General features: G+C 39.8%; 1 protein-coding gene across 22 annotated transcripts in view; it reads right to left on the bottom strand.

The window, feature by feature from the left end:
• The window catches only part of PCDH15 (protocadherin related 15), a 1,100,829-nt gene that overhangs the window by 245,790 nt on the left and 842,641 nt on the right, over positions 1-12,398 (bottom strand). For all 22 annotated transcript variants that reach the window (XM_075423218.1, XM_075423232.1, XM_075423229.1 and 19 more), the window contains one exon: positions 5,801-5,909. In XM_075423218.1, coding sequence (XP_075279333.1) covers positions 5,801-5,909 — 109 coding nt within the window. The remainder of the gene's footprint in view (positions 1-5,800; positions 5,910-12,398) is intronic.

Below are 12,398 nucleotides of genomic sequence, written 5' to 3'. Positions count from 1 at the left end.
TAAATAGTATCTTCATGGCTGTGAGTTTCCAGGATACTCTCCAACCCCGTTAAAACAGAAGCAGTCAGATCCTGAACAGATCTGTGAACTCACGGAGATTCAGCAAGGGCTGTGCAAAGGGTGGAGACAGCAGGGATCTTGCTGTGCCTGGCCCCTAGGCTGGCCAGTGAGGCAGCTGCAGCCCAAAAGCTTTCCCACGGTACTGTGCCTAAGCCAAAAGGCTCTAGCAGCACAGCCTGGCACAGGAGGAGGCAAGAATTAAGCTACAGTGATTTCAAGCCGCATGATTCTCAAGGAAAGTACAAAAAAGGTAGCCATAGTGGAGCATTAATTGCCAGGGTAGGATGAAGAAATAAGCATATGGGATACTGTTCAGCAACAGTCTCTTGCCTATCACAGAATAGAGGCTATACCATTTTTCTTTCTGAAAGACAAAAGAATGTTCTCCCCATTTGCGTGGCAGAAAACTACATCCGCCTTTTCTAGCCTCTGTGTCTCATCCCAGTTAGTTTTGCTTCAATTGTCTGACTTTTTCTGGGCCAGTCTGACTGTCACCTGGGAAGATGCAAGAGCACAGATCTGAACAGAGCAGGGCTCAGAAAGCCAAAGCGTTTAGAAACAGTACGAACTCTGGCTTCTCACAGCTTATTAGTATTACTAAAAGTATCCGAAGAAACCAAAATACTGATTACAAGTCTAAAATCTCAAGTCATTTCAGGTCTAGGAATAGTCCTGTGTAGCAGCTGAGAGGCAGAAAGCACTCCTGGCTGATGGTATAAATGCCAAAGTCCCTCAAGCCCATGAGTTGTGGTGTCTTAAAGCAACCGTGAGAGCAGGACAAATATTGCCGTGCCAATACAGTATAAAAGGGCATAAGAATCAACACAAAAAAGACCACTTTTCTGATAAATTATACTATTATTTGTTCACCTTTCAAGTGGAATGATTAGAAACTGCTATTAGAAAGTCAGTATCTATCCCAGGAGATAGATTGCTGTCCAAACTCACATACAATGCTTTAATCTGCAACTCATCATGTGACAACCATTTGCTATACTGTGAATATACTGTGCATATATATTATGTGTATATATATACACACATACACTGTACATATTCTGCAAATATCTCTGTATACATGTATGCCATACACCCAGAGAGTAGTAACAGGAAAAACCACTATGGATTTTTTTTTTCTATTACACCACCAACATAAATGCAGAGTTTCTATCTCCCTCCCCCCCTTTTATTTTCAACTCCTAATTAACTGTTTTAATGTTTTAAAAGCACTAAGAATCCAGCAGGAGCTCCAAGCTTTTGGCAGATAACAGATTGCTGTAGTCTTATGAGGCCGCACATCACAAGGGTTGATGCAGAAGCTAAGAAAAATCAAGAAATCAAGGACTAAATGCAAAAGTAAAAAACAAAATGTTCCCTGAAGGAGAACAAATACATAGGGGAGGATGGAGACAGCTGTAAGAGCCACAAAGTGATCTGCAGCAGGGAAGATGAAGCTAATATTGTATAAGGATGCCAGGAAAGAACACAAGAAAAACTAACAAACAAAAAAAAAAACCCAAAACAACAGGTAAAGGATGAAAAGACAGCAAGGAGGATGATCAGGAAAGAACAGAGTATAATAGAGCTGGACTGCCTGAATCTTAACTGCTGATGGCTTCTCAGCTCCTGCCTACCACAAGAAGAGTCCAAACTCCAGAATACCTTCAAATCTGAAAGTAAAGTTTTCCAGGAACAGGGATATCTGCTTCTGCATACACAGAAATATTTGTATTTTGACATAGTATTTTGACAGAGTAGACCGACCCTCAGTCCACACTGTTGTCTGATCTGCTTCTAGAAAGGAGGAATTTCCTACTGCAACTGTAACTGTGTCTTTGAAATGTGTTATTGACATATCACAGACAAGCACTACTGGCCACAGAACTGTTCACATCGCCCCTACACTGCCATTCTCTCACGAGTCCAACCTGCAAGAAGACGTAGCTCAGGAAAAGCAGGGAGGTCTAAAGCTGTGTGGATGAACTCTGAGTCTCCTGCCTTCAGAAATTCATCTGGTCTGTGTGTTTGGAGAAGTCTAGGATACCAAACGGTGGCAGGCCAGCATGCAACAGCAGGTCTGTAAGCACCCTGAAGAGTGGCACGTGGTTTCTTTTCCATACTTTAGCACATGGACTTGAGATTGTACCATCCACACCAACCTCTGATTACACTCTTTTGGCCCAGGTAACAGAAGCAGTGAGCTGATAGCCCAGGAGGGAACATGATCTCTTCCCTGATGATCTTAGAGCAGAGGGGAAAGTCCACAAGGTGAAGAGCACTCTTAGGTTTGCTTTTCTTGCAGCCAGAGGAGGGTTTTTGTGGGGCATGCTGCCTGCCCGGCAAATGCGTCAGGGAGCTCACAGGACAGTAGAGAAACCCTCAAAAAAGTTGTGTTTTTTGGCTCTTCATTTAAACACCAAACAAATAGAACACTTAATTGTTCAAAACTGGCAGCAGAAATCACAGAGACAGTTCTGGGGTCCAAAATCAAAAGCTGATTTAAAGCAAAAATTGAATTTTCCCAAGAACCAGCCCCAGAGAAAAGCAAGCACTAAAATTACTAATAGAAATAGCTAAGAGAAAAACCTCCAAAAAGGGCTGAGCAGTAAATACAAGAGTAGCACAGGGCTGTGATGCAGGTAGCATGAAAAAAAAAAAAATTGGGGTGGGACTGCAGATGACAAAGTGAGCTGGCTTTTACCCCCTTTTTATCATATGCACACTACTTGCAAAAGGAGGGGGCTTGCTTACACACTTGCATATGCCAGACACTATATATGCATCTCTTGCAATGACCCAAACATATGAACATTCCTGAAAGTCAAGTATTAGAAAAATTAGTGCGTGAAAAAAAATTTCCAAATATCATGTTTCCAAATGTAAAGATAGCAGGCATTTTATAAGAAATGAAATATTACAGTATGGCCTCAGTTGAATCCTCTTCTCTGAAGTACTTTACTGCACTTTGGAAGGTAGTGCTTTCATTATGTAATTTAGCCAATACTTTAAATAGAAGACAACAATCCCAGTAGTACCATGCTGCAACTAGCTCTCTAATCTTAGGAAGACGCTCAATAATATTTAAGATCTAATCTTCCATTGTTTTATCAGTACCAGTCCATAACTACCTGAACAAGTACATTCAGACATCTTGATATATCATTTGAGAGGACTGCAGAGGTCAGAATGAGAAGGAGAGGAGAAAATAATGGGCTAGTAACACACTTGGGCTATTTCTTAATTTCTCAAGCTCTGAATCTTCAAGTTACTTATGTCTTCAGCACTGCTATGCTCACGTGAATGTGAGCTTCCACAGGCATTTATTCTTACCATCAAGTGAATCTAAGTCATTTTCAATGAGCTGCAGGGGAACCTGTTGTTGTTGGAACTGGAGAGGTTGTACTTGTACCCTGCTCAACTTTTCATCTCAGGGAGAGATCACTAGATTTAGTGAAAGCAGCACCGAGACATTTACCTGAACACTTGAAAGGATAGTTAGCTTGAAAGCGTGACAGGCAAAGATCTTTCTGGGCACTTAAGGATAAGGTTAGTAAGCCACATGAAGTAGAAGTAAGTGATGCCTACAGTGATGCTGGACTTCATTAAAAGAAACATGTTTTTACAGTAGATCCTAAAGACACTTAAAAAGATGCGCGGATTTCATATATAACATCCATACCAACCTAAATCTTCTGTCAAGACTTGTCTTGTACCCGTGTGCAGTGGGAGGAAGAAAGTAGAATAAAAGAATCACCAAATTAGAACTCAGTCAAATCAAATAAAATTCAAAATCGTTCTCATATTCAGTAAGTAGCTTATTCTTTCATTCTATGGGCACAGTTCAGACCTTCCAGTGTTTAAAAAAGACATATCTGGAGACACAAAGACAAACTGCACTTAGGTCTAAAGCAAGGGAAAAATCCATATAACAAGAAATATCTGCAAGGCCTATTTCCTGTGAAACTATCTAGTATTTTCTGAGGCAAGGGCTAAAATATAAATAAGACTGCATACTGGCAAAGATGAAGACAGACTTAAAACCTAAAAAGAAATCCTTTTGAAAACTAGGGGGGAGGGATGACAGAAAAAAGAAAAGAGATAGCCTTTCCATTGAGAAATCCATAAAACCCCCCAAACCAAGCCAAATTATTCTAATACATCTTTCTGAATTATTTCTTCAAGGTGAAACCAGTCATCCAATTATTAAAAATATCACAGATTAGCGAAACACAATTTTTAATAAGTTCATTCTTGAAGAACTTTGCAAGTTATGCAAAGAACTTTAAAAAACATGGACTAAATGTTGCACTAGGTCATAATTGTCAGTAGCAGAAATGAAACAAATAAGCCAAGTCAATTTATAAATAAACCAAGTCAATTTTCAAACATGAAAACACCCAATATATTTACTCTACAAATATTTACAAATTTCCTTAGAAAACAGTTTTGCTGGAAAAGGACTAGTTGACAGCAATGCATACCTTGGTCTGTCAGATTTGAATCCCATTACAGCCTGAGAGAATCTAGCTTGCTTCATGACTATGCAAACAAAACCTGATTTCTTTCCTTGAAGGATGCTGAAGTCTGCCATGCTGAGGCTGATCTGCCACAGCTATGGCCCTTGCCGAGTTCAAGAGTAGAGCCCAGGAAGTGCCTCAACACCAGTCTGTTGGCAGCAAGTGTGTTCAGGCTCATATCTTGCACACACTGCTCAGGGCTTGCACATTCAGTACAATGATACTTGGTACGGTAGTGATTCATTAGTAGCCTCTTAAGATGGTTCTTAAAATGACAGACATATCTAACCTACAATTTTTCACCTTTCACAACAGAACAATAATATACAAAAGCTTTTTTTTTGTTTTTTGACAAGAAAAACTATGCAATCAGCTCATTAAAATCTTTACTTCCACCTCTCCACGGGTGAGAAATCAACATAGCTACAGTTTAACACAGTAAATATGAAAAAGATGTGATTCCACAAAACACACAACTTTCAATCCCCACACTAGTCACAAGGCACAGAAACTACTACGGCATCAGTCTCTGCTTTGGGAAGAGCAGGTCAGGTGGAGGACTGAAACCGCAAACCACTGCCTTCGGCCTTTCCATTATCAAATCATATAAGATAAGCAACCAGAAAGAAATTCCAAACACAGGAAAGCAGCAGGAAAAAGACATACACAGTAGCATACAAGACATCCCCCAGCAAAGTGGCCCTAAACTCTAGAACTGCATTCTTTTCTGGACAGAAAACAGTACAGTCAAGTAAACATTAAATTACAAGGGAATGCATGCAAGCTCACAGGCAGCAAAATTAAAGGTGGATGCAGTTAGACCCTTTAAGCTGCTTTGTTCCAGAAGACTTTTGGAATGAAACCTCCTCTAATTGCCTTTCTTTAGCATCTTTTATTGTGCCTTTGCACCTGTGAATGAAAAATGCATTGCAGCATAGCTATGAGCACAGACAAGTTGCTCTCCTTTTGCTTGCTGTGTTGTTCCATTCCCTAAACCAGACAATTCTGAATCTAATCTGTATAAATAGTAATAAATAATGCAGACATCTGAAATGAGCTTCTAAATTGCAGTTAAACATAAATAGGTAGAACAATGATTTCAAACATCCCACTAACCACAATATGAATTTTTATTAGGTTTCCACTCTCCCAGTCAATCTTTTTCTGGCTGGTCATAATAAAGCGACTGATTGCAAGTGATAGCAAGAGTAGCAGACACCAACCAACTAGGATGGAATAGAGGATGCCCGGTCGATCAGAAGGAGGCTGGATGTTTCGGTCCTGATCTATGGCTTGTATGGGTGGCGTGACGCTGATGGGATTCACATGTGCCTGCAATGAAAAATCAGACAGATTTGAAACAGAAAAGTCAGAAAGCCGGTAGGCAGAGCCTTAGGTTTAAAACAGAAACTGAAAAGGATATTTGCTGAAATTGCAGCAGTCATATTTAATAGCTACAGCACGTGTCTCTTTTGAAATCGAAATTAAGTAGGCAACGTGTATTTCTACAGCAATCTCCTTCCTTTTAGATACATTCCATACTATAATAGTATCTTCAAGGAAAGGAACCTTGCAAATGTTCAAGCAAATGCTTGACTATGCTACTATTAAATAGTCCTTTGAATCAAACATTTCAGCCATCATCATAGCAGTGAAATACAGCAAATACTTCAAAAAAGGAAATAAAAACAAATTGAATGTGAGAATCATTAGGAGCTAGAGTGGCTGTGATACACAAATACATATTGTAAAAGACATCCAAGCCAAGCTATAGACGTTTGAAGGACAGGTACATTTGAAAAGCTTGTATGGACATGGCAATAATTCACACCATTATTCAGAAGAGGAGTGATCTCGCATGCCAAACATGGAAACAGAAAGCCAGATAAACCATTCACAGGCTTTCACCTTTTTCAGTATTGGCATGCCCATTTCTTTACCTACCGCCTTAATAGCATTCATGTACCTACTAATAGCACTCAGCCCTCACTCTTGCTTTGAATATTTTCTAAAGTTCTCCTACACTGATACACTCCCCAGTGGAAACACCAGAGCTGCCATTCCCAACTCTAGAAGAACAGTTTCAGTAGCGTTGGCTGCTTAATCAACTATGTGCACCAGTCTTTTCCCTCCCCTTCTTGGAACTTTCATTTGGGTGGCCAAAATTTTTACTAACCTCTATGAAAAACGAGGTCCATTTTTTCCACACACAACTAATCCTGGTAGCCATTGCTTTGGAAAGCTCTAATGCTCTATGTTCTGCAAGAGGGAACTTGAAATTTAGCATAGGAATAGGAATGAGGCTAGTCCACGCTTGGCCAAGTTTTGGCACAGCCTTTAGAAATCCCCCTGCTGAGATTTGGAAGAAATTTGCAATTTCTTTAGCAATACCCATCTATAAACCTAGAGGAAAAAGAGGTGAGCCAGGAGGAGGAGAGCAAGACATGAATGGATGCCAGGCAGTTTCCAAGAGGGCAGAGTTAATAGCCCCTCTTGTACTTTTGGATGTGTAGCCACATGTTCATCTGCAATAACACAAGCTATTGTGCCCACGGTTTGCCCACCCGGAAGTCATTCCTACAGGTTACTGAGGTCCAGTGAGGCTATTCCAGGGTCGTGAGCCAGGGCTTGCAGCCACGCATGGTTACACAGCTCTCAGCTTTGGGTGCAGAGCATCTGCCTACCCACATGGGTCTGGTACTCTCCTCACTCTGTGTCTCTGCTCGTGGCTTTTCCTGCAGTTCCCAATGAGCAAGTAAGGTCCTTGTCACATGCCTGTTCCCACTTTTGACTCTTTAAAAAATTAAACTCTTAAAAGTGTAATGAGGAAGACAAGCTCAAGAAGATATATTTGACATAGATTTGAATTTTTAAAATGCTTTAGGGCTGCATAAAAGTTACATGCTGAGAGATAAGCTTATGTTTAAAACTGCACGACACTGCAATACTATTTTTAAATTTACAAATTGATCGAAGCACTCTCAGACAAATCTATATTACAGTTAAAAACATACCCACAACAAAAACAATCTAATTTGCTAAGGCTGGCAAAGTTTTAACCTCATCATTACAATACTGAAGGCCGAGCTGAAACATCCGAGTCCATGCTAGAGTAACAGTGATGGATCTAGCCTTGTCAATAATGAGCTGTCAGCTGTACCCAACCACCAAAACTAGACTAAAAAAAAAATTGTTGGATATATAATTCAGATGGAAAAGACATAAGCTTTATTTTCCAATTCAAGGAGAAGCCTGAGAGCAGCATTTAGAAAAACTGCATTTGAAATTAATCTGGTTCTACTTGAACAATGGATACTTTATCCCACGCTGCCACCATTAAAGTGACTCCTCAGAACGAAATCAATCAATGGAACAGAAACAAGCTGTATAAGAAAACTAAGAAGTTTACTTCTTATACAGAAGTATAAAAAAACTAAGGATGAAAGGTGGAATAAAAATCTAATGGGTTTCATCTAAGTTGTTTTTCTAACTACACCCTGAAATGGGCTGCTCATAAACTAGAAGATATCATGCAACAAGATCAGTTGCAGTCTGCTGAAATGTTTAGGGATAATTTAAAGCCGTTTTGAATTCAATAAGCTGATGTGCCTTGAAGCAAAGTTAAATGTACTTTCATACTGGTTTAATAATCCATAGATAATGCAAGTATCTTTTTCACTTAAACTTAAATTAGAACTATGAAAACATAACTGCACAAAGAAGCAGCCATTAAGTATGTTAATAAATTTGTAAGAGCACATGTAGGATCATTTCAGAAGGTGCACATATACTTTTTTATGAGAAATAATTATTTTAAAAATTTGTAGTCAAAACATGCTTTGGTCAATAGCAGTAATAACTATGATTATTACATAGGGATATTTCTTTCTTTCTTGAGCACAGTAAAACTTGAAAGGTACAAACACGTGCTCACAAAATCTCCCAGGTCGTACTGATGCAGTGCCACTTGGCAGCAAGGCCGTCAGGGCTCAGGGGGCCCAAGGCAGCTCCCCAAAGCCCAGTCCTGCCCCCAAAACTGTTCTGCATATCACAGTTAGCATCTGTTGCTAGAGATCGGCAGCCCCCAATGGTACGATACCCACCGCCCTCCTCACTAGGAGGTTCTGAGAGATGATGAGGCTTTGCTCAGCCCTTTGAGAGAAAGAGCATGGTCACATACAGATAGAAGGTGGCTCCTGACTGAAGCAGAGGAGGTAGAGCCTCCTCGCAGCTCTGCAGAGTAGGTAAACAAACATTACAAAACGGGGTCTGCGACATCCTCCATTGCGTATTAGAGTCAACATCCTTGCAAAAGACGAAAAAAAGGATCAGTGGCATACTCTGCCTCAAAAGAGACTCTGTAAAAAAACGGAGGCTCATTAAAAGGAAGGGAAAACATATTACTGAAAGACCAAAATGTTTGCAGGGCCCATAACAGCTTAAGGACACTCAGCTGGAGGCAAAGGAAAAGTACATGGGGTTTTTACTGAGACAGTCTTGAGAAAGGGCAAGGTAAGTCAGCACGGCTACGCAGTTGTGCAGGGAAGGTTATTCAGAATAAACAAGAGGCCTTGAAAAACCAGCCACTTCCAAGTGAAGAACACAAAAGGGTTCACAAGCTCTGGCAGAAACAGGTGATTAAAAAACAAACAAGGAGATCCTGTCAGTCTTAGGATAAAATATGCAGTAATGTATTTACTTTTCCCCATTAGGGAAGAGATCTCTCAGTTATTGGTTTTGGTATTAATAGACTTCCAGGTGCTTCAATATAGCAGAATATGCCAGCAAGTAGGCCAAAAAAAAGAACCCAAAACCCAACTTGCAAATGTTCTCAAATATTAATCAATTCAAAAAAATAAATCCTTCAAACAGAACTGTGACAGGAAGCCTGCCAGGGAGTCTGCAGGGCCAAGAGATGATCAAGGCAAAAAAAAAAAATTTAAAAAAAGCTCAGACAGAATAAGGTAGTAGCACAAAACCTTCCACCCCCTCCCCCCCTTCTTTTGTGCTCACTGTGAAAGAACTCAGATGGGTCCCCGTGCCAGCACCCTCCCCATGCAGGAATGACTTGCAGGTCCCACCAGAAATCACAGTTAAGAGACAATGGACTAAACAAGCCAAATGAAGAGTAACAGGAGGTCAAGAACAGATGGGTTTCTACAGAAAGGCAAGAGTGAGCCACATGAACTAGCTGTGCTAGGTAACCTCCTCCTGAGAAGTGCTTCGGTACCCGAGGAACAGCAGGTGGCAAACGTAACACCAAAATTAAAAGCATCCCAGGGTGATGCCACCATGAAGCCTGAGGCTTGTGACAGGAAAAATTAGCCAACGTTATAGAAACACTCTGAGCAAACACATAAATGACTACAATACACCAGGGAAAGTCTAGTTTTCTGTAAAGGGAAATCCAGTCTCTCAGACTTTCTGTGGTTCCCTCTAGGAATCACTAGCACATGGATACCACAGAACTATTTGATATAGTGCGTGTAGATTTCCAGCCAACTTTGACAACCGTCCTTACAAAATACTCTCAAGGCGATTTGGCCTCGACAGAAAATTAATGAAGACCTGTGTATCCAGAAACTTTTAGGTTAAGAGACATGAGGCAGCGCAGGAGCAAGCTTTCAATTCCCATAGGGAGAGAGGGGAGAATCCCCAGGTATCTGTACTAGTACTGAAGCTGCTCAACCCACTCCTACATGACCTCAGAAACAGTGGGAAGAATACAGTAAGAATTACAAATTATACTCAATTATTCAGAGTAGAGAGGATGAGGTGCACCTGCAAAAGACTGCAATTTTAAGCACTGAAGGCTGCATACTTAATGAAGTGCCGCAAGTTTTTTCACATTTTCTTTGTACATATTCAGTCGTCTTATGAAAAACCACCAACGAAAACTCTCAGTACTCCTACACAGAGGAATCTTCTCAGCTATGTTTGGGAGGGCGATGAGTCAAAACAATCCTCCTTTTCAATGAAATCAAACAAGACTTCACTGCTTGGGGGCTGTCAGGACAGAGCACTGAGAATCTTTCCTTCAGCTCTGTTCAACAGAAAGATGTCTCCTAATTCATTATGAAATGATCAGTGAATAATAAAATGTTTATTCACAAACATCATAAAACAGTGCCATTGCCTACCCCAGTCACCAAATGATACACACTTCAAAAAGCAGCAGCATTGAGTTTCTGTCATGGGAAAGATGACTGGAAATTACCAGAAGTTACTGTTATAAAATCAAAAGGGCTAGAAAAGAAAAAAAATACAACAGCAAATATTCATTCAAATGCTTTGTTCTAATGCACTCAGTGTAGCTGGAAGACGTTTATATTAATTTGCTACAATATGCTACACTCTTTTCATGTCTTGCTCTTTGACCTGTGTAGTTAGTCAAAATTTGGCTGCAAATTGTTTCTGTTAAGAAGAGATGCCAATAGTGGAGCCAGATCTGTTTTAAAAAATCCTGTTGATTCAGTAGAAAGGCAATAGCCCTGTTTCCCTAGAGAGGAGAGAAACTGAGCTTCCAGACACCCGTACTCCTGCTTACATCTTTGAACATACTTGAACCATAAAAACTCTTTTTGATTTTCTTCAACAATAAAAAACCTGACCACCACAGCTGAGCATGTCACTGGTGTTGCCTTCTCTGCCCGCTTTTCTGTTTTCGGCATACATATCTTCATAACGCAGTGAAACTCTTTCAGCTGATATCCCCATTGCAAATGGTGACACGCAGCTAGAATACAGATGTCTAAATAGGATAACAACATGATGATAAACATGATAATAATAAAATAATAATGACTGGCAGAAATTTCCCTATTTTTTCTTACCTGAAAAATACATTAAAAAAATCTAAAGCAAAAGATCTTTAAACCGCAAATAATTGACTAGTCCCAAAATTTGCAAAGGAAGCCATAAATCTCTGCATGCATTCATGCAAGAGTGTTTTAAGCTCCTACTAAGGATAGTGAGGAAAAAGAGCAACTGATGTTTTAATTTATGTCTAAACAAGGAGCTTAATAAACTTAGGATGTCAGCTGCATTCAATAATCCAAACAGCATGTCTAGGCATCTGTGTAAAAACACGGTTTTTTTTTCACCATTACATGGTGACTGAAATACAGTATGAAACACTTAAAAGGAAATTTACAACTGATATGCAGAACATTCATCTTGCGCTTTCAAGCATAATAAAACAAAAGTGACCATTTTTAAACTTACATATTTTCCAAACATTTTGCATGTACATTATTTTATTTCAAACATTTTAAGATGTCCATGACTGCCAGACTTTCAATAGAAAGTAAAATGTCATGTGTTACATGTAATAACTCAATTATTTGATTAAAAACTGAAACTGAGGGGTTTTGTCTTCTTACACGGGCACTTTTGATTCATTGTTTAAATGACTGCCAACTGTCACCCCCTCCTTCCTTAATTATAACTCCCCTCACCACCCTCCTCCCCTGAGATTTTTCTCACCCACTTTTTGAGGGTAACACATTGCTTCTCAGCACTGCACGAAGTCTTTGGAAGATGTCAGCTTGAACTTCTCTGGGAAGCTGCTACAAGTTTAAAATCAGCCTGTTGCCAAAAAACCTACAGAGAGTCATTTTTGCTAAATAACAATTAATAAGTAAGATAAAAAAAAGCAAGAGAATAGCAACTTCAAGGAAGCTTTTTTACCTGAATGAAGTACCCTCCTTTCTTTGTATTTTCACCCTGAGGTCACCTTCCTGATTTTTAAAGCCATATAGGTCAGAAAAACTCTACTTGAAGTTAATGAAATAAAAACCGGTTCAATCTCTTAGGAGTGAG

This window comes from Opisthocomus hoazin, chromosome 6 (assembly GCF_030867145.1).
Source record: "Opisthocomus hoazin isolate bOpiHoa1 chromosome 6, bOpiHoa1.hap1, whole genome shotgun sequence".
In the NCBI taxonomy this organism is placed as follows: domain Eukaryota; kingdom Metazoa; phylum Chordata; class Aves; order Opisthocomiformes; family Opisthocomidae; genus Opisthocomus; species Opisthocomus hoazin.
This window is presented reverse-complemented; position numbering and strand designations above follow the sequence as displayed.